We start from the raw sequence: 25,854 nt of genomic DNA, 5'->3' as shown, positions 1-25,854 counted from the left end.
CTTGGAGGCAAAGATTCTGGGGCTTCGTCTGACATACTTTGGACATGTTGCAAGGAAGGACAGGTCCTTGGAGAGGGACATCATGGTTGGGAGGGTGGAGGGACGGTGCAAGAGGGGAAGACCCTCTATGAGACGGATTGATTCAGTGACTGGGGTAATAGGGATGGGTGTGTCAGAGGCAATGCAATTGGCACAGGATAGAGCACGGTTTAGGGCTGTTATACATAGGGTTGATATGTGTCGCAAACGACTCAATGGCACATAACAAAACAACATCTATAGCATTGTCTTATATGCCTTGACACTAGGTTGCTTACAAAACTTGAAAATAAATTAATAGCTTATTTATCATGACTACATAAAGATTATTTATTTCAAAGACAAGTAGTGAGCTAGATTGACCTTGCATTTTTTTTCCTGATTGTTTTTCTTACAGATTTTCTTTTTTCTTGCATCCTTTGGCATTATAAAATATTAATTTTTCCTCTGCTTCTTTCTCTTATCTCTACCCCATGTAGATTTAGTCAAGCCTGCTGAATAATTATTATCTTGTAAATTTCCTTTGAAATTAACTTGGCCTAGATCCATTATTTCTTCACTTCTGAGTCTTTTTTCCCCTTTGACTTCACCCCCATCTTGATGTTTACTCTTAATTTCTTGGATAAAATCCACAAATAGTTTTCTTAAAATAATTCAGAGGCAGAAGTCTGAAAATACTTTTCTTTTACTCCTCATTTGACTTGATTGTTTAATACTAATATCCCACGGACTGCCAAAAGAACAAATTCATCTCAGAAAAAGTGTTGCTGGGGTGCTCCATAGTGGCAAGGATGATACAACTTCATCTCACATCCTTGGGACATGTTGCTAGGAGGAGCTTGTCCTTGGAAAATGATATCATGCTTGGGAAGGTGGAGGGTCAGTGAAAGAGAGGAAGACCCTCAATGAGCTGGATTGACACAGTGACTGCAGTAATGTACTTGATTACATCAGGGATGACGATGCTGGTGCAAAATAGGACAGAGTTTAGATCCAGAGTTCGTATGGTCACTATGAGTCATAGTCAACTAGATGGCACTTAACAACAACAGTGTTTTGAAAGTGGCTTTTAGTACCACTGGTGTAAAAACGGAACTGACATTGGGATTGGGGGAGACTGAGAAAGATGGGATAAATAATGTATACTGCATTGAAACAGGTGAGGACAAAAACTGTTTAAAAGAGATAAATGATTAGGTATTATCGTCATGAGAGGAGTCCAGAATGAAGGCTGCATAGTGTAGTGGACCTGGGCGAGGGATTGTATAACAATGAAAGAGTTTTTCTTTTACTTTTCAAAGAGGGAACTGGGGAGGAGTTTGGACAAGGAGAGAAGTGCAGCAATGAATGAATGAATGGAAATAAAAAAATCTCTGTAAACTTTCATTTAAATTAATAATAATAAAAATAAGAAAAACAAACAAAGAAAAAAATATTTTTGGAAGGGAGCTCTGGTGGCCTGGTGGCAAGAAGCTGCACTGCAATCCCAGAGACATCTTGGTCTGCTGGAGAAGGAGGGGCAATCTCCTCCTGTACCAGTCAGAGCCAATTAGATGGTACACAGAAAAAAAAATAATAATTTTTTTTTAAAAAGAAAGTGGCCTTTTGGACTTTCCCTGACTATTATTAGTTTTAGTGCAATGAGGCTAGAGTTTGAATAAAGTAAATGTACATTTTTCCTAATAGTGTTTGCTTTCCCCCCATTGCTCATAGATTATAAAAATGAAGTATATTCACATATTTAACATAATCTTTTTATTAAGTTAATTCTTTAGGGTCAAATACTTACTATTAATATGTTACACTTGTTGTTAGTATGTGCTGCCGAATCTACTGTGACTCATAGCAACCCTATGATCTGAACTCTGTACTATCCTGAGCCAATCTCACTGTCTCCAACACTTTTACCCCCATTAGCTCAGTTACTGTGTCAATCCATCTCATTCGTGGTCTTCCTCTCCTACACTGTCCCTCAAAGCATGTCTTCTTCAAGGACTGCTCCCTCCTGGTTACATGCTCCAAGTATGTGAGATGGAGCTTCAAAATCCTTGCCTCCAAGAACAAGTTGGTTTCACCTTCTCCAAGACAAACCTATTTGTTCTCTGTGAGGGGGTAGAGTGTGTGTCCGTGGCATGTTCAATACTCTCTTCCAGCATCATAACTCAAAAGCATAGATTCTTCTTATATCATCCTTAGTCATTATCTAGCTCTCTGATGCCTAGCAAATAATTCAGACCATAACCTGAATCTGGTGCACCTTAGTCTCTAGAATGACATCTTTTCTCTTTAGGTCTTTGGAGAGGTCCCGGACAGCAGATTTTCCTAGTGCAATTCATCTTTTGATCACCTAGTCCTTTGGTAGTGCCAAGAATGTGGAATCAAGGAAGCTGAAATTGTTAAACTCTATTTCTTTTCCATCTATTATGATGCCGTCAGTTGGCCTGGCAGTCAGAATCTTTGTTTTCTTGACATTGAGCTTTAATTCATATTGAAGTCTATAGTCCTTGACCTTCTGGAGCAATTGTACCTTTAATATTCTTGGACTCTTAACTAACTTAAAAGGTAAATATTCAAGTACTTATATTCAACTGCCTAACTAAATCATGAGTTTCCTGGAAATAGATATTATGTTTTCTTTTTGTATTACACACAAAGATTTTGTTCAGCACATAACCTTTATGGCAGGTAGTCAAATAAATGTTTGTGGACAAATTGAGTAAGTGAATAAATATATTCCTTTCTTACTTTGCCTAATTGTCTCAGTGATTGCAAGAATGATGCCAATAAAATAAAGGAAACAGACTTGATCCAATAACTGCATAGAAAACTCCTTTCTGTAACATTTGTTCTTTTTTTTATTTGGTAACATTTGTTCTTAACTGCTAGTTTATAAATGTCTTACTTGCTATCTTGTAAATGTTTATAAGAGGGTATTATATGAACAAATTCAACCCTTAGTCACACATAAAAACAGATAATTTTAAGCAAGGAAGAGAGGCATGTACAGAGGATAGGGTTTTCTTTGGCAATCTATTAAACAGGCAGGAATGAAAGTTTTTGGCTAATCAACAGTTCTTGGCAGCTTTCTTCATGCTAAGTTCCATGACAGCAGAGAGCTTTCCTCCTCCAGCGTGCTGAATCTTGCTGCAGTTTTTCTTAAACCTGCTTGTTTCAGAGTTAGGTAAAGTTTCAGACAACAGCAGCTATAATTTGCAAAGAAATAAAACAAAAAGACTTGTACCTAATTCTCCTCACACATTGATTCTTCTTATCTTTGGAGGGATGTGATGCTAAGTTTTGCAAATGAAGGTAAAACTTAACTTACATAATAAATTTTACAAGTATTAGTCAGTAAAAATAAGCATGACTGATTTTTTTATATATGTCATTGCTGTTGTATACCATAGAATTGGAACCGACCCTCCAGTGTGTTTTCAGAAGCGATTAATTGCACAAGAGGAGATTGCCCCTCCTTCTTCCGCAGAGCAGCTGGTGGCCTTGAACCCGTATGCCATTGGAATTTCTGTGCAGCTTCTTGCCTCTAGGCCACCAGAGATAAATATGTAGATCTATATATCTCTATATCTATCTATCTATCTATCATCTATCTCTATCTGTCTATATTTATATCTCCAATATATCTATATTTGTTATAATTAGGAGAATATTTTCGTCATTGGAAAGGAAGAGACTTTAATCTTTGTCACTTTAAAGGCATGTCAACAATCTATGTTATGTAGATGACGCAACCCTGCTTGCTGAAATTGAGGAGGACCTGAAGTGCTTGCTGCAGAAGGTCAAGGGCCATAGCCTTCAATATGATCAAGAAAACAAAGATTCTCACCACTAGCCTGAATGGTAACATTATGATAGATGGTGAAGAGATTGAGACTCTTAGCAGTTTTAATTTGCTTGGCGCCACAGTCAACAGTCTTGGTACCAGCAACCAGGAAATAAAGAGACAAATTGCATTGGGAAAGTCAGCTGTCAGGGACCTCTCCAGAGTACTGAATAGCAATGATGCCAGTCTCAAGACTAAGGTGTGCTTGATCCAGGCCATAGTCTTTGTGATTGCTTGCTATGCGTCAGAGAGCTGGACCGTGACTAGGGATGATTGAAAAAGAATTGATACTTTTGAGCTGGGTGCTGAAGAAGAGTATTGAATATACCATGGATTGCCAGGTGTAAAAACAGGTTTGTCCTAGAGAGGGTTGAACCAGCATGCTCCTTGAAGGTAAGGATTCTGAGGCTTCATCTGACTTACTTTGGGCATGTTGCAAGGAGGTATCAGTCCTTGGAGAAGGAGCAGCATGTTTGGAAGAGTGGAGGGACAGAGAAAGAGAGGAAGACCATCGATGAGATGGATTGATTCAGTGACTGAGGTAATGAGGGTAAGTGTGTCAAAGACAGTAAAGTTGGCACAGGGTACAGTAGGTTCCAGGGCTATTGTACATAGGGTTACTATGGGTCACAAGCGACATAACAACATACTGTATATAATAGGGAGCTCTGATGGCCTAGTGGCAAAATGCTATGCTACAGTTCCAAAGCATGCAGTTCAAGGCCACCAGCTGCTCTGTAAGAAAATCTGATGGATAATCTCCTCCTGTGGGAGTAACTGCCTCTGAAAACCCACCAGAGTGTCAGCTATGGGTTGGTTCCTACTCTATGATACTCAACAACAATAATAACAATAAATTATATCAATAGTTGTCATGCATCTGAGAGTTAGATAATGAATAAGAATGACAGAAGAGTTGATGCCTTTGAGTTGTGTTACTGGAGAGGAGCACTGAATATTCCATAAACAAACAAAATAGGAACAAAAGAACAAACATGTCTTAGAAAGTACAACGATAGTGCTCCTTGGAAGCAAGGATGGTCAAGTTTCATTTCACATACTTTGAGTGTGTTGTTAAGAGAGGCTATTCCTTGAAAGGAGGCATCATGCTTGGAAAAGTGGAGGGTCACAAAAAGAGAGGAAGACCCTCTAGCAGAAGGATTGACACAGTGACTCCAGCCATGGCCTCAAGGATGGCAGAGATGATGAAGATGGCACAGGCTAGGTCAGAGGTTAGAGCTGTTGTTTGAGGGGTTGCTGTAAGTCATGCTTAACTCTACAGCAACTAACAACAACAACCTACTCTATCCCGGGGAGTTTGGGTGGGAGTTGCACTGCTAACCCAAAGGCGGTGCCTCTCTGCTGGTTTGAATCCATCAGCAGCTTTAGGGAAGATGAGCAATTTCCTGCTGTGCAATTACCCTTGTGCAAAAACTGGATGGAGGATCAGCTATGAGTCAGTTCTGACATCAGGGCAATGAAAGAAAGAGATTGATACACTGTATCCAAGTACAGGGGGAGTTGTTTTAAAAGTAAATATGTAATATTTTGATAATATTGTACAATATCCATATAATGCTCTTTGGAGGCAAGAATAATGAGGCTTTACCTTACATCCTTTGGATATTGTGCTAGGAGGGCCTACCTTGGAGAGGCATATCTTAACATTGAGTTAACAAAGCAGTTAACGTTTTGTTACAGAGGTTACTGCAATAAAGGAAATAAATTCATTCAAATGGGGGAGGGAGTAAATATTCTTCTAAGTATCTTTTTCTCTTTCACTACCTGAAACTTGGAAAAATATGAACAAAAGAATACTCTGGTCAGTTTTAACTTTGACATTACTCTTTACCGACCCCATCTCGAAAGTCAAAGACAACCTCCTTTACTTCCCTGAAGCCTGGGATTCTTGTAAGCAAAGCCAGTGTCCTGCATAGCGCACAGCTCTGGACTGTGAACTTTCCTCACTGCTAACATTTGAAGGCATAACACTCTTTATTCTCATCCTGTTGGCAGATGATAGACGGCCATGACAGCAAAAAGGTCAATATCCAGTTCCTCCGCTCGAACATTGGAATTGTTTCCCAAGAGCCAGTGCTATTTGCTTGTAGCATAGCAGACAACATCAAATATGGGGACAACACCAAAGACATTCCCATGGACAGAGTCATAGAGGCCGCAAAGCAGGCTCAGCTGCACTCCTTTGTCATGTCCCTCCCAGAGGTGAGTACGTGCCAGTCGTTTGCTTTGGAGGAGGGGAAGGGTAGAGGTAGAGTGACCAAAAGTGTGATGACTGTAGGTCAAGGACAACACCATTAATTTCCCAGTCCCCTTGGATAGGACAAACATTGACTAAATATTCTTTGTCAATTCCTGTACTTTTGAAAGTTGCACTGTTTAATACAATGGATGCTACAGAATTTATTGCACACAGAATAGTATTCCATTAACCATCAGCTTAGAAGTAGAAAAAAGCTGAAGTTTGATCCCGCTTCTGCCACTTACTAGCTGTGTCATTTTGGGGTAGCAAGCTATATATCCCAAGATTTAGACCATCTCATTTGCAAACAAACAAAAACAATAGTACAAATAATAGCCACACAATGAAAACTGCTATTGTTAATATCATCATAATTCTTGCACTGCTTGATAAGATCTGTACGAGCACAGGGCACATTGTATGTTGGCATATCCTGCTTTTCCTTGTTGTTATTGTTGTTGTGTGCCATTGAATTGGAGCCTACCCACAGCCGACCCTCCAGACTGGTATTAGAGGCAGTAAATCACAAGAAAGGAAATTGCTTATCTTTCTCCTACAGAACAGTTAGTGGATATGAACAGCAAGCTTTTGGGATTGCAGTGCAGCCTCTTACCACTAGACCTCAGAGCTCCCTACTATTCCATGTTGTAATTGTTATTGTTACATAACATGGAGTCGAGTACGACTCATAGCGATCCTATGAACGACAGATCTGAACCCTATCCATTCTTGTGCCATCCTCACAATCTCCAACACACTCACACCCATTGATGGCATCATTGTGTCAATCCACCTGTTTGAGGGTCTTCCTCTCTTTTGCCATCCTGCTACCTTCCCAAGCAAAATGTCCCACTCCAAGGAATAACCTTCTCCTAGCAACATGTTCAAAGTATGTGAGAAGAAGTTTCGTTGCAAGTCTAAATTTAAAGCCATATTGACTGGTATATATGCACAAAAAAATATTTCTTGATGATTGATGACAGGAAAATTAAGACAGGGAAACCAGATGTTGAGAGTCTTATTTTACTTTCTTCACTCTCTTTAGAATATCACTATGAAGTTCTTTTCCTTTGTAAGTAACTATGCTTATAAATTTTATAGTATTTGTGGTAGGCTTTGTGTTGTTTGTGTTTGTCCCCCCCACCCCCAAAGACTCACCAGTCTCAAGCTCTTGGCTTGATTCCAGCTGGGTAATCTAATCCTCAGACATTGAATTGACCCTTGTGGAATTGTAGACTTGACCTTCCCTGCTGCATTCTGAGTTGAAAAGGAAAACTTGTGTATCCCCTGAAAGATTCATTATTCCACAAATCTTTTGTGAGGGCCATTTGTTTTGTACTAGACTTTGGCATGGAGTTAGTTTATTGCCTCTTTGTCATGCAGACTTGCCCATAATCCCCCTCACTAAGCACTTTTTCTCCATAAGGACAAAGTAGGTTGTCACCAGTCTTCTGTGGCTGAGCTGAGAATTTATCAGGAAGTAGGGAAAGCAGGAGAGGCAAACAGACTTTATTCTAAAGGACAGGGGAGGATAGTGGCCAAGGACAAGGGCGGGAAAGCTAACAAAACTGGATTCATATTTCACCTTCACTGCTTCTTACTTGCCTGTCCTTGTGACATTTTCTTACCACTTCTCTGCTTAAGTTTTATCATCTCTAAAATATAGAGAGTATGGTTTTATATGACTATTAAATGATAATCAAAAGTTAGAATTGTTAGCATAATTCTGAGGATATAGTGACTATTCCATGAGTATTAACTAGTTATTTAAATATAGCTATGGCAAACATCTAGCTAGAGACTAATTTTTTTTTTAAATAATTTCATCATTTCACAATGAAACCTTGACCAAGGTATAGAGCTCTGGTAACCTAGTGGTTAAAGAATTATGCTGCTAACCTAGAGACAGGCAGTTCGAATCTGCCAGCTGCTCCTTGGGAGAAAGATGGGCAATGTCCTCCCAGGTAATTTACACTGTCTGAAAACCTGCTCTAGGGTCGACTATGAGTTAGTTGTGGCTCAATGGTAATGAGTTTTGAGGTATTAATACCTGAATTTTTTTAGATGAGTTTGTAGCTCAAAGATGTTGAAATCATTTGTCTGTGAAATCTGAGATGATAAGAGGCAGAATGGAGTTCTGATTCGAGACTTGGGTTCCAGGATGAAGCTTTCTTATAATAAGGGCCCCTCCCTCCTTGGGACTGCCACCCTCTTGGAAAGATCTTCCCAACTGGAGTCACAGAGTTGGTTAATTCTTCAGTAAGAAAAATCTTCATATACTGAATTGTTACTAGCCATAGGGAGAAAGAAATGGAATATTTCTATCAGAAATGGAGTAAAGGTGGAATATAGTCCTCTGTTTCCTAACACTAAAGGTTACAAACTCCATATTTTTCTTATATCTCCAAGGACATTGGGCTTAAAAAAAAATAGAAGGACTCACTTATTTTTTCTCAACTTCAAAAATAGACAAAAATGAAATTCACTGATAGTCATTGACGTGGGGCTCCGTGTGGCACACGAAAAGTGGCTGTCTCTGGGGTTCACATTTCCCACACTTTTCCTCAGAAATATGAAACTAACGTTGGAGCTCAAGGGTCTCAACTCTCTCGAGGAGAGAAACAACGCATTGCTATTGCTCGGGCCATCCTACGAGATCCTAAAATTTTGCTACTAGATGAAGCTACTTCTGCCTTAGACACAGAAAGTGAAAAGGTATGTATTGCTTTTCTAAAGTCCTAGACTATTATGAATGAGTCTTTGGGTGGTAGATTTATCCTTATAAAAATGACACTATTTTCAATTTTCTGATCCATTAGCAGTAGAAATGGGTAATATGATATGGAACCAAAAGCCAATAATTTAAAGAAGTGATTTAAAATATGATTGCTTCAAATAAAAAAGATTCCTTTCACTTTGAAGCACGGATTATTGTTAAGATTGCTTGTGCAAGGTGATGCTTGAGGCAAAATAATTAACTTTCTTAATAAAGGTAAAAGAATTATAGTTTTTACTTTTTTAACATTTTTTAAGGTAGAATAATTTTTGAGTTATTTATTGGACACTTACTACATCATAGTTCAAAGTTATGTGGCAGAATAGGTGGGTAGCCTAGAACATAAAAAAAGCAGTAAAAATAAAATAAAAAAGGAGCAGTATATGATATGCAACACAAATGAAAAAAGATGTAATTGCACAAAACCCAATTATGAACAAAAACAATTATGAAATGTAGCATTTACTAATTAAACAAATAAAGCTAACCACTGTCACTTTTGACTCATAGCTTCCCTCCACTGGGTTTCCGAGTTCCAAGTCTTTATGGGAGGAAATTGCCCAACTCTCACCTGAGGAGCAGTTGATGGGTTTGACCTGCCAACCTTTTGGTTAGCAGCTCTAAACTTTAAAAAAATCAGTAGTCCATTTTGTAGAACCAAAATGTCCTCAGTGGTAAATAGACCAGGAATGACCATTTGACTGCTACTCAACCTTTTTTTCCTTTTTACGAACAAGACCATTAAGTATTGGAAAATAACATAGTGACCTCACAGATTGGTTTGACATTGTTTCCCTAAAATATTTGTATTGAAAGCATTGTACTCAGTAAGTGCTTACTTGATCTCTTACATAGGGTTTTAGGGTTCACCTTCACATACAGCACGTCCCTGTGTGGTACAAAGTTTGTACTCAGTTACTAAATTCATTGAGCTCTCTGGTGGTTTAGTCTTTAGGGAGTTGTGTTACTAACCAAAAGGCCACACTTCTGTGGCGGTTTGAATACCCCAAGGGCTCGGTGGAAGAAAATGAGCAATCTCCTTCCTGCAATTAATGGTCTCTTAAAACCTGAGGGAGGGAGATCTGGTGGCTGGTGATAAGAAGCTGCACTGCAATCTCGAAGGTACATGGTTTGAATCCACCAGCGGCTCAGAGGGAAAAGAATGGGTAAAATCCTCCCGTGTGATTTAATGCCTCTGAAAACCTGCTGGAGGGTCTGTTTTGGATCAGTTCCAACTTGATGGTGCACAACAATAAAACTTGGTGGAGCCTCAGCTGTGTGTGAGTTGGTTCTGACTTGAAGGCAATGTGTAAATGACTGACTAACGTCGCTTAGTTGTTTGAACTCACCTAGTAGCACTGTGGAAGAAAGGCCTGACAGATTACTTCTGTATAGATCATAGGCAAGAAAAACTGTATGGAGCAGTTCTGCTCTGTGACATAATGGGTCTCCATGAGTCAGAGGCAACTTAATGGTAAACATTTTAATGGTTGTTTGTTTTTGTGTTTTTTATAGCACTAGGACTCAGATGTTACTAAATTAAACTTTTATGACAGACAGCTTGAAAATAACCATGAACTTCCATTTCAACCACCTATTTTCTCTTTGCAGACTGTACAAGTGGCCCTGGACAAAGCCAGAGAGGGTCGGACCTGCATTGTTATTGCCCATCGATTGTCCACCATCCAGAACTCAGATGTCATTGCTGTCATGTCCCAGGGGGTGGTGATTGAAAAGGGGACCCATGATGAACTGATGGCCCAGAAAGGAGCCTACTACAATCTTGTCACCACTGGAGCCCCCATCAGTTGATCTGACTCAAGCCAAATAGTGACAGAAAATGCACCAACTATAGGACTCCTGGGGGAAAACTCTTTAAGGAGAAACACTTGATATTTTACCTTCACAGTCATGTCATATTGTGGGATTCAGGCTCATTTTCTATGCCTCACAATGATGATTCCGTTTTAGAAGTCTATGTACAGAAAACGAAAGGTCAGAGTGGGTGAGATCCTTCCCAGCATTGTTCAGCCATTACCCAGCGCTTTTCCTGTGCATCAACTCTGAATCACGAGAGTCCCATGCTTGTTACTATGGAATTGTGCTCCTTAGGATTTTCAGTGTCTGATTTTTCCATAGTAGATCACCAGGCCTTTCTTCTGAGGTGCTTCTGAGTGATTCAAACTCCCAACTTTTCAGTTAGCAGCTTAGTGCACAAGACTCTCCTCTCTATTGGAGTTGGTACCAGGAATCTATGAGACGAGGAGTTCAGAGTCTTTTGTATTTGCAAATGTTTAGTGTACATAGAGCCCAGAGTAGAATAGGTACATAATCAAATTTGTTGAGTTAGGCCAAATTTTATGTGGGAAGAAAAAGAAAAAAGACTGAACACTAGCGGTACAAGAGAACAGATTCCTTCATCCTTAGGCATGAGGACAGGCAAGTTAGATTACTGCCACACAGGATTCTGTCAGACTGAGGGATCCAGAAAAACAAGGATTAGCAGGCACTTGCCATTAGGAGGCCCCATGACACAACGGTTAAGTACTTAGCCGCTAACGGAAAGGCCAGCAGTTTGAACTCACAGACTGGGGGGAGGAAACTGTGACAGTGAGCTTCAAAAAGTCCATGACCTTGGGAGCCATATGGGACACCTCCAGCCTCAGAGCTATTGTATGAGTCAGAATCGCCTCAAAGACACAGCGTTATACTAAGTGAACTCAGTCCCATAAGGATGAATACTGTATAAGACCTTTATTGTAGAATGAGTACAAGGATCCAAGGTGGGGGAGCTGCTTAATCATAGAGTCACATAATTTGATGGGTGGAGGGAGGAGCAGGTAAAGGAAAGGGGAAAGATCCGGTGTGAGAAACAATGTATATGAACTTGGTATGTAAGCCACTATAAAATAAAATAATAATTTTTAAAAAGAGAAAAAATGGGCAAAACAGGCCTTTCAGGGAAGGAACCCTGAAGGTACAAGTGTTCTGCTACTCACCATCTGCTCGAGGAAGGAGACCTGGCAATCTACTCTTGCAAAGAGTACAGCTGTGGAAACACCATGGGACAGTTGTGCTCCATCACACAGGGTTATTGTGAACCAGAATTGACTCAATATTAAAAGCCAGTAGGGATAGTAGTTTAGGCTGTGAATTTAGGGCATATTGCATAAATGGCGGAGTCAGCAGTGACTAAGCAAGAATTTGCCCTGTCCCTCCCCCTGTCCCAAACCACCCCATCCCCCATTCTGAGGAAGAAAGCTGTAGAAGTCAGCTCTAGTAATGCTTTATAGCCTCGGAAGCCCTGTGGGCAGTTCTGCTCTGTTCTTGAGGGTTGCTGTGAGTAGGAATTGGCATGATGGTAGTGAATTTTATTTGGTTTTGATTATTTTGGCCAAATCCTACTCATGAAGTAAAAACAATACATTTTACTTTGCTGTAGCTTTGTAAAGATGGCATATAAAAAAACTAGTTAATGTGGCAGCAAAACACTCATACTTACCCCAAGACACCATTAAATAACTTTAAAAATAAAAAGTCAAACACAAACCTTTTGCTGTCAAAGCTAACTCATGGTGAATCTATGTATTTAAAAGTGGAACTTGTGCCCTGTAGAATTCTCTAAGTCTGGGACCTTTTAGAAGTCAAATCTTTCTTCTGAGACTAGACTGGGTGGATCAAACCACTAACATTTCAGTTAAATTCTGAAGAGCTAACTCTGAGTTGTCCAGGGACTTCTGAAAGAATTAAAGGGGACATGCAACCAAATGAAAAATGTAAATAAGAGAGATGACAGCAAAGTATGCTGGGAACCAGAAAACAAATGGACAATTGGTAATACATCAAAAGAAGCAAAAATGTAATCTGGTAGTAGAGAAAGCCTGTGAGCAATGCAGTTTGTAGCACTGACCTCAGAAAGGTTCAACATGTAGGGACACTTTTATTTTCTGGAAGTTGTGGAACAGATGGATTGCAAACAGAAGAATGGGCTAAAAATCTTTATAGAAACAGAAGTATATCCTGGAGCAGCCTGGCTGTCCTTTCCCAGTCTTAGTAGAAGTCCAGATGCTCCCTCCAAGAAAGATTTCTCCATCGGTACACAAAGAGTGGAAGGGAGAGTAACATTCTGGGAACATAGAGAATGAATGCAAAGCTATCTCTATAAGAACAGGACAACTCACAGTCTCCACCTCATCCTTTAATAGGATAGAGAAAGAGTGCTCTCTGGGGCAACTGGTTAATTCAAGAAAACAGAAAAGAAAAGAAAAAAATAAAGACCTCTGAGCCTAATGCAATGAGAGTTCTAGTGTACAGTAAATGCCACTTACTAGAGTTTGCACTACAGTCAGCAAACCCACTGTCTTCTCTCTGCTTTATGCCTTGGGGATTGCAGCACAGCATTTTACCACTAGGCCACCGGAGCTCCCAACAATATTCCACCATCTGACTGATGGCCAAGGATAACAGGACACCAAGGAAAGATTTCAACACAAGAAGCAAAAAACAGCAACAATACAACACTCATGAAAAAGGAAGTCAGAGGTAATAATGAAAGGATCCAGAAAACATTAAAAGCTCATGCAGAGTTTACTAAAATATCTGAGAGATGTTGCCATCTACTTAAATAAAAATTACAGTCTGTGAATAGAAACATAAAAGTAAAGATATTAAAAAAGCTCTTGATGTCAGAAACAAAAAATTCTATAAAAGCATTGCACATACCCCTCCAACTTTTTCTGCCATCAAGATATGATAATTCTTCTTCATCTTCTCCCCAACTCCATTCTTTGTAGATACACTTTATTCCCATGACTGTCAAAGGAAATTCTACCAAGAAATTAAGCCTGAACTCTTGTACATTGAAGTGTATTGTTTATATCTCTGTTCCAGTGTTTTCTGACACATAATTGAAGGATTAGCAGGTTAACTAGTTAGGTCAGAAGAGTTGACAGCTGTCAAGTGGTGGGGAAGAGGATTGGAGAATTGCTTTTAGTTGTTGTTAAGAACCGTAGAGTCAAACTGACTCATAATGACCCTTTCATGGGTTTTCAGAGGCTGAAAACTCAAGAACCATCAGGTGGATTCTAACCACTGTCTTTGGCTTGGCAACGAAATTCCTTACTTTCACTAGGCCGCCAAAGCTACGCCATTTTAGGTGAAGGATGAAAAATTGCAGTCACAAGTATTTACACAATTAAGTCATCTGTTGGAAAGAATTAAGCTTTGCGATTTTAATTAAGCTTTGTGAAAAGCACCTCCACACTTACAGAAGCTAACATTCATTTATGTTTTTAAGTTCTTGGCTTAGTCTCATTTATCTACAGGAACAAAACTACTGAAGCATGTATTAAAATACATTTAATTGTAGTTGTTAAGTGTCATTGATTTGGCTCCTACTCTTAGTGATCATACGTAGAGTAGATTAAAACCTTGGCAGCTTCTGTGCCATCCTCACAATCTCCACTGTGCTTAAGTCCTTTGTTGTAGTTACTGGCTTACCCCATCCCAATGAGGGTCTTCCTCTCTTTTTCTCACCTTGTATCTTTCCAAGCATAAAATCCTTTTCCTCAACTTAGCCCATCCTGACATGACCAAAGTATATACATTAAAAGATTGATTCATTTCCAGGAAATCACATAATTGCAGAGGCTGGTGAGTCCCAAATTTGTGGGTCAGGGGTCATATTGGAGGCTTCACCTGATACATGATGTTTGTAGGGGATGCTCTTCTGGCTTATACCCCAGGAAGTGGAGGTGAGAGAATGTTAAGTCATATGCAGGATGGAGAAAGGATGAGCTTTGTCAGAATGTCCAAAGCTATTGGTGGCAAATCACACCCCCAGGGAAACTCCTTTTTCAGCTGATTTGCAGCCCACATCAGATCACAAAATAGAGGGCAGTAACATCATTTCTGTCCAACCACCGAGGATGATAGCCCAGTCATGCTGACATATAACCTTAGCCACAGTTCTTATTCCAATGAGGGAGAACATGAGCTCTGTATTGAAAGGTGGTTGGCTTTCTAGAGTGGAATACATGAGGAAATATTAAAAAGGAACGAATCAGCATTTTTAATAGAGTGATTAAGTTATTGACAATAAGGTATAAAGTGACTTATTTTAGGAAACAATTACTTTGTAAGACAGCAGAGAGGAATATGATTTTGACAAAATAAATTGCAAGTTTATTTTACAACACCAGAGGGCTCCAAGGGCTCCATTTTTATGGTGTTTCTTGCATCACTAATGAACATTTATTCTCTGCACTCACATTATTACTATTTCTCAGACGGCTGAAGGGCTTGCTTCATCTGTTCTGTCTGATACTTATCTCAAGTCTGTCATTTCTGAAGGTTCTCTGAATAGTCTCATGCACTGATTAAAAGCTCCCTATAATGTCAGAAGGAGCTGGTCCTTGGAAAAAGACATCATACTGGGAGAGGGGGAGGATTAGAGAAAGAGAGGATGAGTCTCAACAAAATGGACTAGCACAGTGACTGTAACAAAAGATTGGGACATATCCAAGGTCTTCAAGATGGTACAGCATAGGGCAAAGTTCAGAGGGTGTCTATGAGTAGCCCCTAGCAACAATGATACTACATAACATCCACGGAGTGCTGCACTCATAACCAAAAGGCCAAATGTCTCTAGCAGTTTGAATACACCAGTGACTTGGTGGAAGAAAGAGTAGTTTACTCTCTTTAAGATTTGCAACCTTGAAAACTCAAAGGAGGGTCACTATCAGCCTTTACTCACTACAGCTCTACTCACTTCAGTGAGTTTAAAATGCCGACTCAACTGAGCTCATTGCCATCAAGTCAGAACTGATTCGTAGAGGTTAACGTGGTGACTGTAACAATAGGTTCAAGTATAGCAGAGATGATAAGGATGGCACAGGGTCAGATCCATTGTTTGTAGGGTCGCTATGAGTCATGATGAACTCAATGGCACCTAATAACAACAATAACAACAAATTGTGTAATAGATTTCCAATCTTCCTCTGGCAGAAATCCTGGTGTATTTGAACTGTCAGAGGGGAATAGCCTTTGATTAACAAAACAACTCCCTCGGGACAATGCCACTAGAACTCCTTTTATAACACTACTAGAAATAGCGACCCTGTGAACAAAGACTGAGCACTGTTCATAGAGTTTCTGGAGACAAGCCATTTTGGAAGTGGATGCCACTCTTGCTTCCAAGCTTGTTTTAACCAGGAAGCTCTGCCAAATACTGTCCACCATGGGTAACCATTAGCGCATTTGGCACACCAGTGTCACTGTGTTCAGCATCACAGCAACCACGAGTTACCTCTGTACAGCAATGCACAGACCAGTGCTATACCACTTAGAAGAATGTTTGACAAAAAACAATTTAAACCAGGCATGAGGGCTGCAGATTACAATCACCCACCTTGGGCTTGGTAGCATGATTTTCTGTCCACTAGGCCAACATAGCTCTCTCTCTGTTCTCATTGTTATTGTTGTTAAGTGTCATTGAGTTGCAGATGACTCATAGTGACCCTATGAATGAAAGACCTGAGCACTGTTCATAGGGTTTCCAGAGGGAAACTATTTCAGAAGTGGATGCCACTCCTGCTTCCAACCTTGTTTTAATTAAGGAGCTCCACCAAACACTGTCCACCATGGGTAACCATTTAAGAAAATAAATGAGAGGAATTAGAAATTAAAATGGAGGCAAATTCTCTGAAATTATAACAAAAAAATGGTGAAGAGAAAAAGGAGGGGGGGGGTGGGACCAGAAGAAAAATCAAAGAGGTGCAATAATGTAATGACTGTAGTTCCACAAAAAGGATTCAGAAAATGGAAGGGAAGAAATTATCACAGAAAGGGTTGAAGACATTTTTCTATAATTGAAAAATGAGTTCACAGCTTTAATGGGTTTATCAATGCCCAATAAAATAAGCAAATAAATAGCCTATTTGAACACATTATTAGGCAATATTAGAACACTTGGGGACAAGATGAAGATGTTAACATTTTCCAGAGGGAAGTAGAGACACGCTAATATAACAGATAAAGAATCTAAATGTACAAAATCTCTGAACAATAATGACATTAAGAGTGAGAAGGCAATTACTATTTTCATTGTAAATTCTGAGTGAAACATTTCCATCTAGGAACTCCATATCCAGAAAACTATTCTTTTTTTTTTCATTCAACAAAAGCTTTATTCCACCATTGTCTCGATCTGCATCCCTGGCCCGCAGATGTCTGTGGGTCAGCAGAGGTGCAGTGGCCGAGGTGACACGGGCTGGGCCAGGCCCGGCCTACTTGGAGCCCCAGCCCGGGAGGCACAGCCATGGTCACTTCTCCAGGGTGGTCACTTCTCCAGGGTGGTCACTTCTCCCGGGGAGCATAGTTGAGCAGCTTCTCAATGAGGTCCACGTGGGCCAGCAGCATGCGGCGGCAGCAGTAGCATTTGAGGCCCAGTGCGTCAAGGGCGTCTCCCTCGGTGTACTCGGCTTGCAGCAGCCCCAGGTAGGCTTCCCACTTGTTGCCCACGATCTTCCCGCAGGTGAAGCAGCGCACGGGGATGATCATGGCTGCAGCTCGACGGGCACGTCTGCACAGCACGCCGGCTCCACCGTTTCCGGCCAGAAAACTATTCTTAAGAATGAGAACAATCTAAAGACTTTCTCGGTTATATAAGGTCCCAAAAGGTTTACTTCTTATGTTCAGGAAACATAAAAAACAAAACAAAAAGAACGAGAAGATATTAGACCCAGGAAGCAGGTGGTTTAAATCAAGAATGAGGTGAAGAGAGTCTTCCGGAGGATTATTGTTGCTTTGTGATGCTGAGTTGGTTCTGACTCATAGCAACTACGTATGATAACGTGGAACCGCCCCAAAGAGTTTGATGCAGGAAATATGAAAAGAAAATGGAAGGAGTACACAGGGTCACTGTACCAGAAAGAAGTGGTCAGCACTGAAATAGCATATGATCAACAATCAATGGTAATGAAGGATGCAGTTCAACCTTCACTGAAGGAACTGACAAAAAATTAAAGCCCCAGGAATTGATGGAGTATCAGTTGAAGTGTTTCAACAAATAGATGAAGCCCTAGACTTGCTCACAAATCTATGTTAAGAAATTTGGAAGAGACCTACTTGGTTAATTGTCTGGAAAAAATAATTTTAAAAAAATCATAATTCAACAGAATGTGGAAATTATCTAACAGTATCTTTAATATCATAGGCAGGTGAAATCTTGCTAAAGATTATTTTGTAATATTTGGAAGGGTACATCAACAGGGTACTGCCAGAAATTCAAACTGTTTTTAGAAGAGCCCATAGCATGAAGGAGATTATTGCTAATGTCGGATGGATCTTGAACAAAAGCTGAGAATGCTGACTGGAGGGTCAGCTATGAGTTGGTTCTGACTACACAGCAATGAGGGTTTTTTCCAAACTGGCAAACACCTGAAGCAATCAGAAATACTAGGCTAAAGTCGGGCACATCTCAGTTCTCAAAAGGACAACTTTGCTTTTTAACATTTCCAAGAAAGCTGTACCTCACCGAGCAGCCGGTGGATTCAAGCCATCTGTCTTTAGGCTGGCAGTGCAATTCCTTACTGTTTCACCACCAAAGCTAATTGGTTAATTGGCAATTGACAACAATAACAAACAACTCTAATTCTCCCTTTTTTTTTGATCCTCAATGCAATTAAAATGAACACTGTAATAAACATTAATCACTTCTAATAAGAGCCAATATAATCTTATCTTTAATTTCAAATGTTCAAGTAGCTTTCTAACTAGACCTCTCTTTAGTGAAAAATAACAGCATTATTTTTAACTAAAAACTTGGAGCATTTTAGAGGGAGCTCTGGTGGCAAGAAGCTGCACTGCAATCCCAGAGGCATGCGGTTCAAATCCACCAGATGCTCTGCTGGGGAAGGAGGGGCAATCTCCTCCCGTACCAGGCAGACCTGTTTTGGCACTACACACACACAAAAATAATATTTTTTTTTAAAAAAAGAACATTTTAAAAGAGTAAGGCCCATGTGAAGATGGCCATATCTTACCTTTATCAACTTCACAGGGCGAAATTTTACCTGCCAATAGCATCAATAACACAAAACCAATTCCCATGAGGTCAGACATGTCCCGCACACTTGCTTACCTCTTTCTACTCATCTCAACACCCATCTTACTGCTTTAGTGGGTCCAAAATCCAAGGTGATAGCTCACAGACCACACATAACCATGCAGGGGAAGTCAAAAGGTTGTAATTCAGATTAATAACAGAATACAATCAAGACAGCTCCCAAAATACATGAGGCAAAATGAGCCTCATGATTTGTGGCTCTAAGTGTTTCCAAGTTCTCTGTCCTGCAAATATTGGCTACTCTGCCAAAATCCATCTAAAATTAATTCTCCAGTTCAACTGTGGTGGCTGCTGCTGTCCCTAAGCATGTCCCACATTTCCCTGTCTCTTCTTCACTGGCTAGGGAAGGTTTCTTTCAACTTCTCTGGCTGGGGAGGAGGATGCCCTCCTTCAATGAGGGGATTTATTGGCAAGCTGATAGCAACCTGCCCACAAGCAGTCTGTATAGGGGGTTCAGCTTTCCAGGGGACAGAGAATCCAGAGAAGGCAAGGAGATTACTTTTTCAGACTTTGATGTGTCTCTAGGCCTTGTCTTTGCCCAGCCTGATAGCAGGCTGCCATCAAAGTCTAAGTGCCACTCAGTCCCAGGTGCAGCATTTCCCCCAGGGCAGCCAGGCATTGGGGGCGGCTGCACAGACATAAGTCTTAGCTGATACTGGTCTCCACCAGCCTCTTCAGGAGAGTGCCCTGTCCTTCAACAGTGGCAGCTTCTTGGGCTGACTGGAGTTGGCTTTCATCACATCATCATGTTCAATCTTCTTTCTGATCCCAACCTCCAGGTTCTTCTGGAGCTTTCACTCCTGCACGTCATAGTGCTTCTGAGGACGATGACGCAGCCGCCCTCCCTAGGAACGGGTTCTGCTCTAAAGCTGCCGCTGCTGTAGCCTTGTTCATGTCCAGCTTCAGCTCCAGGAATCTGTGCTGTCCCTGCACCATGGCTGTGCTTTCACAGGGAAGAGAGGAGCCCTGGGGTGCCTTGAAATGATCTTTCAGACAACTGTTCCTTGAGTATATATATATGACAAAGAGTTTTGAGACAACAGCCTCCAGAGACCAACTTGTCTAACTTTTTTCTCAAATCATGGCATATATGGTTTGTGGGTATCTACTTTCAGCCAATTTTGAGATGCATCAAATGAGGATCTCTTCCCAAAATGATTGAGGATATGTATTGCTTTTATCATTAATAAGAATTGAGGTATAAAACGAAACACTTTTAATTTAATGCTGCTCTCATATATGTAATTTTTGGCAAATCTGTACTCATTTGAAAATGTAGAGTCTGAAATATTTTGATACTATGCCCTTGATGGCACTTAACAACAAACAACAGCAACATGTCATGAAGAGGAAATAGCTAGAATCACAATTAGGTATAGAGTTATAATGTATTTATTCTATAATTAACTGTCGATTTCTTATTCTCAGAACACTTTCACTGAGTTATTTTTGATCCTTCTTCATATTTTCAATGCTGATGTTTGATTCATCATCTGTTGGGCTGCTGCCAAAAGGTCTATGGTTCTAATCCACTAGCCAGCCATTCCATGAAAGAAAGGTGAGGTTGTCAGCTCCTGTTAGGATTTATTGTCTTGGTAATCTGATGGTGGGTAGTCTCACGAGTCTGAATGGACTCAAAAGACAATAATGGATTTGGGGTTATGGTTTTATTTTAGACATGCATAATTTCTCTGCAATTAGTACAGGTAAAGATATTAATGGATTTTTTTTAAAAAAGTTAAATTTGGTTACTGCTTTCATATCTATTTTGATTTGCATATATATTTGTGCATTATAAAACAAGCATTATGCTTATTTAAATTTTCTCCAAATCAAATAAGTAATCTTACTTATATGTAAGAGATTGGGGAGAAGGGTATGTGAAAGCAACTTAAATAACCTCTAAACCCAGTTCCAATTTCTTTCACATTGTGTTCAATTAAGTGCTCAATTAATTTAAATGGATAGACTGTAAATAAAGCAATGCACACGATTATCATCTAATTAGCACTGGCCAGCATTATAATTTGCTCATTAGTGAATTATATAGTATCTTAGTCCCATAATGAGTAATCAGGGTACAAGTGATTAGGATGTAGTTGTCTGGATGCAACTACTCAACCCAACAAATAAGAACTAGGACAAAATGTGCAGAATGAAAAAGAAGAAGAGTACAAAGCCAGCTGGAAAATTGGCAATTTTCTCCTTCCTATAATTCAAATAGAACTCCTATTCTCAAGACACAAAGAAATAGATGTAAGAACACCAAAATAACTAGAGATAGAAAAGGAGGAAATGACACACAAAGTGACAAAGCCAAGTGCCCACCATTGCATTATGAAATGTTATAGGAAAGTGAAAAAATCTTAGTGTTATCTTATTGGTAGAAAAGAAAGAGTCCTAATCTAGAAAGGCATTAGGTCATTTGTTCATACAGTCGTTATGTATCGTGCTTGACTCGAAGGCAATCAACAACAACAATATATAAAGTGTAGAATTAAAGTCAGAGATGAGTAATGCTTGAATAAAATTCCCCGAAAGTTGAAAAATCCAGTGATTTAAATATACCTTATGATACCATTCATAATGTAGTTGTGACTTGGAAAGCATTTCTTGTTATCCTCATTTTGGTATGCTGTTAAGTATAAAACCAATCAGCAGAGTGCAGGAAAGAGTGCCGCCGTGAATTGCATTCATGTTGCATTATACAATAAGCCTTAAAAAGGTATGTAAAGTCACTATGGCAGGCTTTGTAGGTCCACTCGACAATCAACCTTAAACCCTTTTCTCTCACTCTCCTCTACTACAGTGGCTGCAAAGTAAAGGATTCTTCTTCCCAGATTCCCTTGCACCGAGGGGAAGCCACATGACACTATGCTGGCCAATGAAATACAGGAACAACTCACTATGAAATCTGCCAGTCCCTAAATAGAGCTTGAATGGAAGAAAGCCCGCTTTCTTTTTCTTGACTTCCTGGCTGGATGCACAGCAATGATGCTATGGTTGTTTGGACCAGATCCATATGCTCCAGATGGCAGAACAGGAGGAGAGTTCAAATCTAATTCCTGCATATCTTTGAACAGCTGCTCCAGGCTGCTCTGCCTACCTGCAGCCATGTTGTTACACACACACAAAAAATTACAGTTTTCGCTTCCTCAATTTCTTTAATAGGCTTTAGTAGTTATTGCTTATTGTGGCTTAACTCAATGTTAATAAATCAGTAAATTTTATTTTTATTAAGAAAATGCTTAAGCATGAGTATAAAGAAAACAATGTGTTATAGATATACATTTAAGTGACCTTTAAATAATCTTTATATTTAGAGATTTAAAAAAATATTTCCTGAAAGAAATAATTAGACACAGTTGGATTCCCGCTAAATGCTCATGTGATGAAATAAGCTTCAATGAAGAAAGAGGTCCTTGTAGTTCATTCTAGTGATTTTTTAGCAATGTTACATTCCCTCCACTTCACTAAGCTGTCAAACATGGAGACTTTAACTAGACAACTGGTGCTTTTATCATTGTGCCCTCTCATCTCCTTATCCTTCCACACATAAAATTGGTATTCATTTGGCAGTATGTTGTTGTTGTTAAGTGCTGTCAAGTCGCCTGCGACTCATAGTGACCCTGTGTACAACAGCCTTAAACCCTGTCTATCCTGTGCCAATCTTTTTGTTTTTGACACACTTACCACCATTACCCCAGTCACTGAATCAATCCATCTCATTGAGAGTCTTCCTCTCCTGCACTGTCCGTCCACCCTCCCAAGCATGATGTCCCTCTCTAAGAACTGGTCCTTTCTTGCAACATGTACAAAGTATGTCAGACAAAGCTTCAGGATGGTTCCTCCAAGGAGCAATCTGGTTTAACCCTCTCCAGAACAAACCTGTTCGTTCTTTCAGCAGTCCATGGTATATTCAATACTCTTCTCCAACACCACAGCTCAAAGATGTCAATTCTCCTTCTTTCACCCCTAGTAATTGCCCAGCTCTCTGATGCATAGTAAGTAATTGCAAAGACCATGACCTGTATCAGGTGTACTTTAGTTTTCAGACTGATGTCTTTGCTCTTCAGTACTCTGGAGAGGTCTCTGACATCAGACTTTCCCAACACGACACATCTTTTAATTTCCTGGCTGCTGTTGCCAAGCGTGTTGACTGTGGAGCCAAGCAAACTGAAGCTGTTAACAATCTCAATCTCTTCACCATCCATCCTGACGCTGCCAATCGGCCCAGTGATGAGAATCTTTGTGTTCTTGATGTCAAACTTCAATCCATATTGAGGGCTGCAGTCCTTGACCCTCACCAGCAAACGCTTAAGGTCCTCCTCAATTTCAGCAAGCATGGTTGTGTCATCTGCATAACACAGATTGTTGATGAGTCTTCCTCCAATCTTGATGCCACATTTCTCCTCATAGAGCCCAGCCTTCCATATAATATGTTCTGCTTATAGACTGAAAAGGTATGGAGATAGGACACATCCCTGGTATACACCATTCCCAATTTTGAGCCATGCAGTGTTTTTTTGCTCTGTTCTGATGACTGCCTCCTGGTCCAAGTATAGGTTTTGCACAAGCACTATCAAGCATTCTGGGATTCCCATTCTTCTCAGAGTTATAGAGTAGAAAACAATGTGATTTAAGAAGAGGATGGATGGGTAGACTAGTGGCTTATAAAAGGGGAATAATACTACTAACTATTTTTTAGCAGGATAGAATCTCAATTTAATCTTCCCCAGTGCCGAAGGGATTTCAGGACACTTCCCCAATTCCACCTGTTTGTATCAGGCAAGTGCTATAGGAAGAAACAATAGGTATGTCCCCTGTAGAAGGGCCTTTTTTGAGCTCATTTTTACATCTCTAACATGTACAACATTAATGTTCGTCAGGTGGGGGAGGAGGGTGGAATAAAAAACATGAGCCTGAAGATATATTAGAAATTATTTCCAATTGACAATTTTCATTTAGGGAGCTCTGGTAGTCTAGTGGTAAGGAGCTTCACTGCAATTCCAAAGGCACACAGTTCAAATCCACCACGTATTCTGCTGAAGAAGGATGGACAATCACATTCCAGGTAATTTACTGTCTCTCAAAACCTGCTAGAGGGTTATCTTTGGGCAACTCAATAGCACACAACAACCACCACAATTTTCATTTATCCCAGTTGTTATTAGTTCCTGTTAAGTCCCTACGACTCCCAGAGACCCTATGGATCTGAGCCTTATCCTATCCTGTGCCATTCTCATCATGATATACTTGAGCCCATTGCTACAATCACAATGCCAGTCTTTTGTTGAGGATTATCCTCTCTTTCACTGACCCTCCCCTTTCCAAGCATGTCTTTTTCTAAAAACTGACCCCTCTTAACAACACACCCAAGGTATATGAGACAAAGTTTCACTACCTTTGCCTCAAAGGAGCACCATGGTTGCACTCTTCCCAAGACATGTTTATTCTTTTGGCACTCGAGGGAATATTCAGCACTCTTCTCCAACACTATATTCATTGATTCTTTTTGCCACCCTTATTCATTGTCTAACCTGCAGATGCCAACAAGTATTTTGGTAGTACTATAAAATATTGGGGTCACATAATTCAGTGTTTGAGTTATGTTACATTTAGGAAAGACATTTTAAGAGCCATGACCATGTTTCTCTTATGCATTGATGGATGAATTTGCACCACTGGCTTTTCAAATAGCAGTATAACATATTACATACAATGCCACCACACTCACTCACTCCTGGCCAATCAGTGGGAACTGACTCAGAGTTAACTCTCCACTAGGTTTTCAAGGTTGTATAATGGAATGAGAGGAGATTGTCCACTCTTCTCCTGAAGAGCCCCTTGTGGATTTGAACCACCAGAGAGGTGTTACTCTTAGTTAAGCAAAGCAACTCCCTACGGACTCTGTCACCAGAGCCCCTGTGTGCTCATAGTCTTAGGATCTCCATAATCAGCCACAACAAATGTATCAAATATATTTTCTTCTGGTCACTTTCTTTACATAGGACAATTTCTTAAGTACTTTCACCCCTACCTCCCGAGCCAGCTTTCCTTTTCCTATTCTCAGTCTGTTGTTATGTACTGCCAAGTTTGGAACCAACCCATAGCTTACCCTCAAACAGGATTTCAGAGGCAGTAAATCACATGGAAGGAAATTGTCCATCAGTCTCTTGTGGAGCAGATGTTGGATTTGAACCATGTACTTTCACTTTGGCAGTGCAACACCTTGCCACTAAGCCACTAGAGCTCCGTTATTAGATTCCTTATTATATATAGTTTGTTATTAGGTATATTCACTTATCTTTCTTTCAGCAGGATTTTTTTGTGAGCTGAGAGGAAAATTGAGCTTATAATTTAATTATAGGGTCTTATTTCTAAGATAAGCGGTAGGAAATCTATGAATACTCACATGTTAATAACTTTATCCCACAACATCAGTTAAATGTTTTTACTTTTCCATGCATCTCCTTTCTCAACCAATGAACTAAAATTCTAATTAGAAGTACACTGTTTCAAAGGCAGAAAGTATTGCATAAATCCAGGACTGTTTACAAAAATATCGAATTTTAGAAGGAATTGCTGTTTAAAACATTGCTACCCTGTTCATTGCAGAACAAGTAAAATTAACACCTACATGGAAATACATAAACCCTTCCTGCATTTATCAGGGCCTTTCTTAAGATTTTTTTTTAAACTACTACTCTTTTCAAAGGAGTGGTGCTGGAGAAGGGTACTGAATGTACCCTGGACTGCCAGGAAAACAAACAGATCCATCTTGGAGAGGATTAAACCAAGCTGCTCCTTGG

The 25,854-nt window shown here is 39.9% G+C and overlaps 2 protein-coding genes across 3 annotated transcripts in view; one reads left to right on the top strand and one right to left on the bottom strand.

The window, feature by feature from the left end:
- Positions 1–10,728, top strand: part of ABCB11 (ATP-binding cassette, sub-family B (MDR/TAP), member 11) — a 155,665-nt gene extending 144,937 nt beyond the window's left edge. Inside the window, exons 25-28 of one of the 2 annotated variants that reach the window (XM_006902110.1) lie at positions 5,897–6,103; positions 7,577–7,579; positions 8,709–8,855; positions 10,528–10,728. In XM_006902110.1, the coding sequence (XP_006902172.1) occupies positions 5,897–6,103; positions 7,577–7,579; positions 8,709–8,855; positions 10,528–10,728 (558 nt within the window). The remainder of the gene's footprint in view (positions 1–5,896; positions 6,104–7,576; positions 7,580–8,708; positions 8,856–10,527) is intronic. The other variant, XM_006902109.1, reaches the window with a different exon arrangement.
- A 6,543-nt stretch (positions 10,729–17,271) lies between these two features.
- Positions 17,272–17,481, bottom strand: LOC102858475 (DNA-directed RNA polymerases I, II, and III subunit RPABC5-like). The gene has a single exon (XM_006902108.1). It carries the CDS (start codon positions 17,473–17,475, stop codon positions 17,272–17,274), a length of 204 nt encoding a protein of 67 aa, XP_006902170.1. The 5' UTR covers positions 17,476–17,481.
- Positions 17,482–25,854: the final 8,373 nt, after the last annotated feature.

This window comes from Elephantulus edwardii, unplaced genomic scaffold, assembly GCF_000299155.1.
Source record: "Elephantulus edwardii isolate Elephantulus edwardi_28Jun2011 unplaced genomic scaffold, EleEdw1.0 scaffold00369, whole genome shotgun sequence".
NCBI classification, from domain to species: Eukaryota; Metazoa; Chordata; class Mammalia; order Macroscelidea; family Macroscelididae; genus Elephantulus; species Elephantulus edwardii.
This window is presented reverse-complemented; position numbering and strand designations above follow the sequence as displayed.

Bases quoted from the DNA above. Each gene is read 5' to 3' on its own strand.
- LOC102858475 (XM_006902108.1), bottom strand. From the start codon at position 17,475: ATGATCATCCCCGTGCGCTGCTTCACCTGCGGGAAGATCGTGGGCAAC.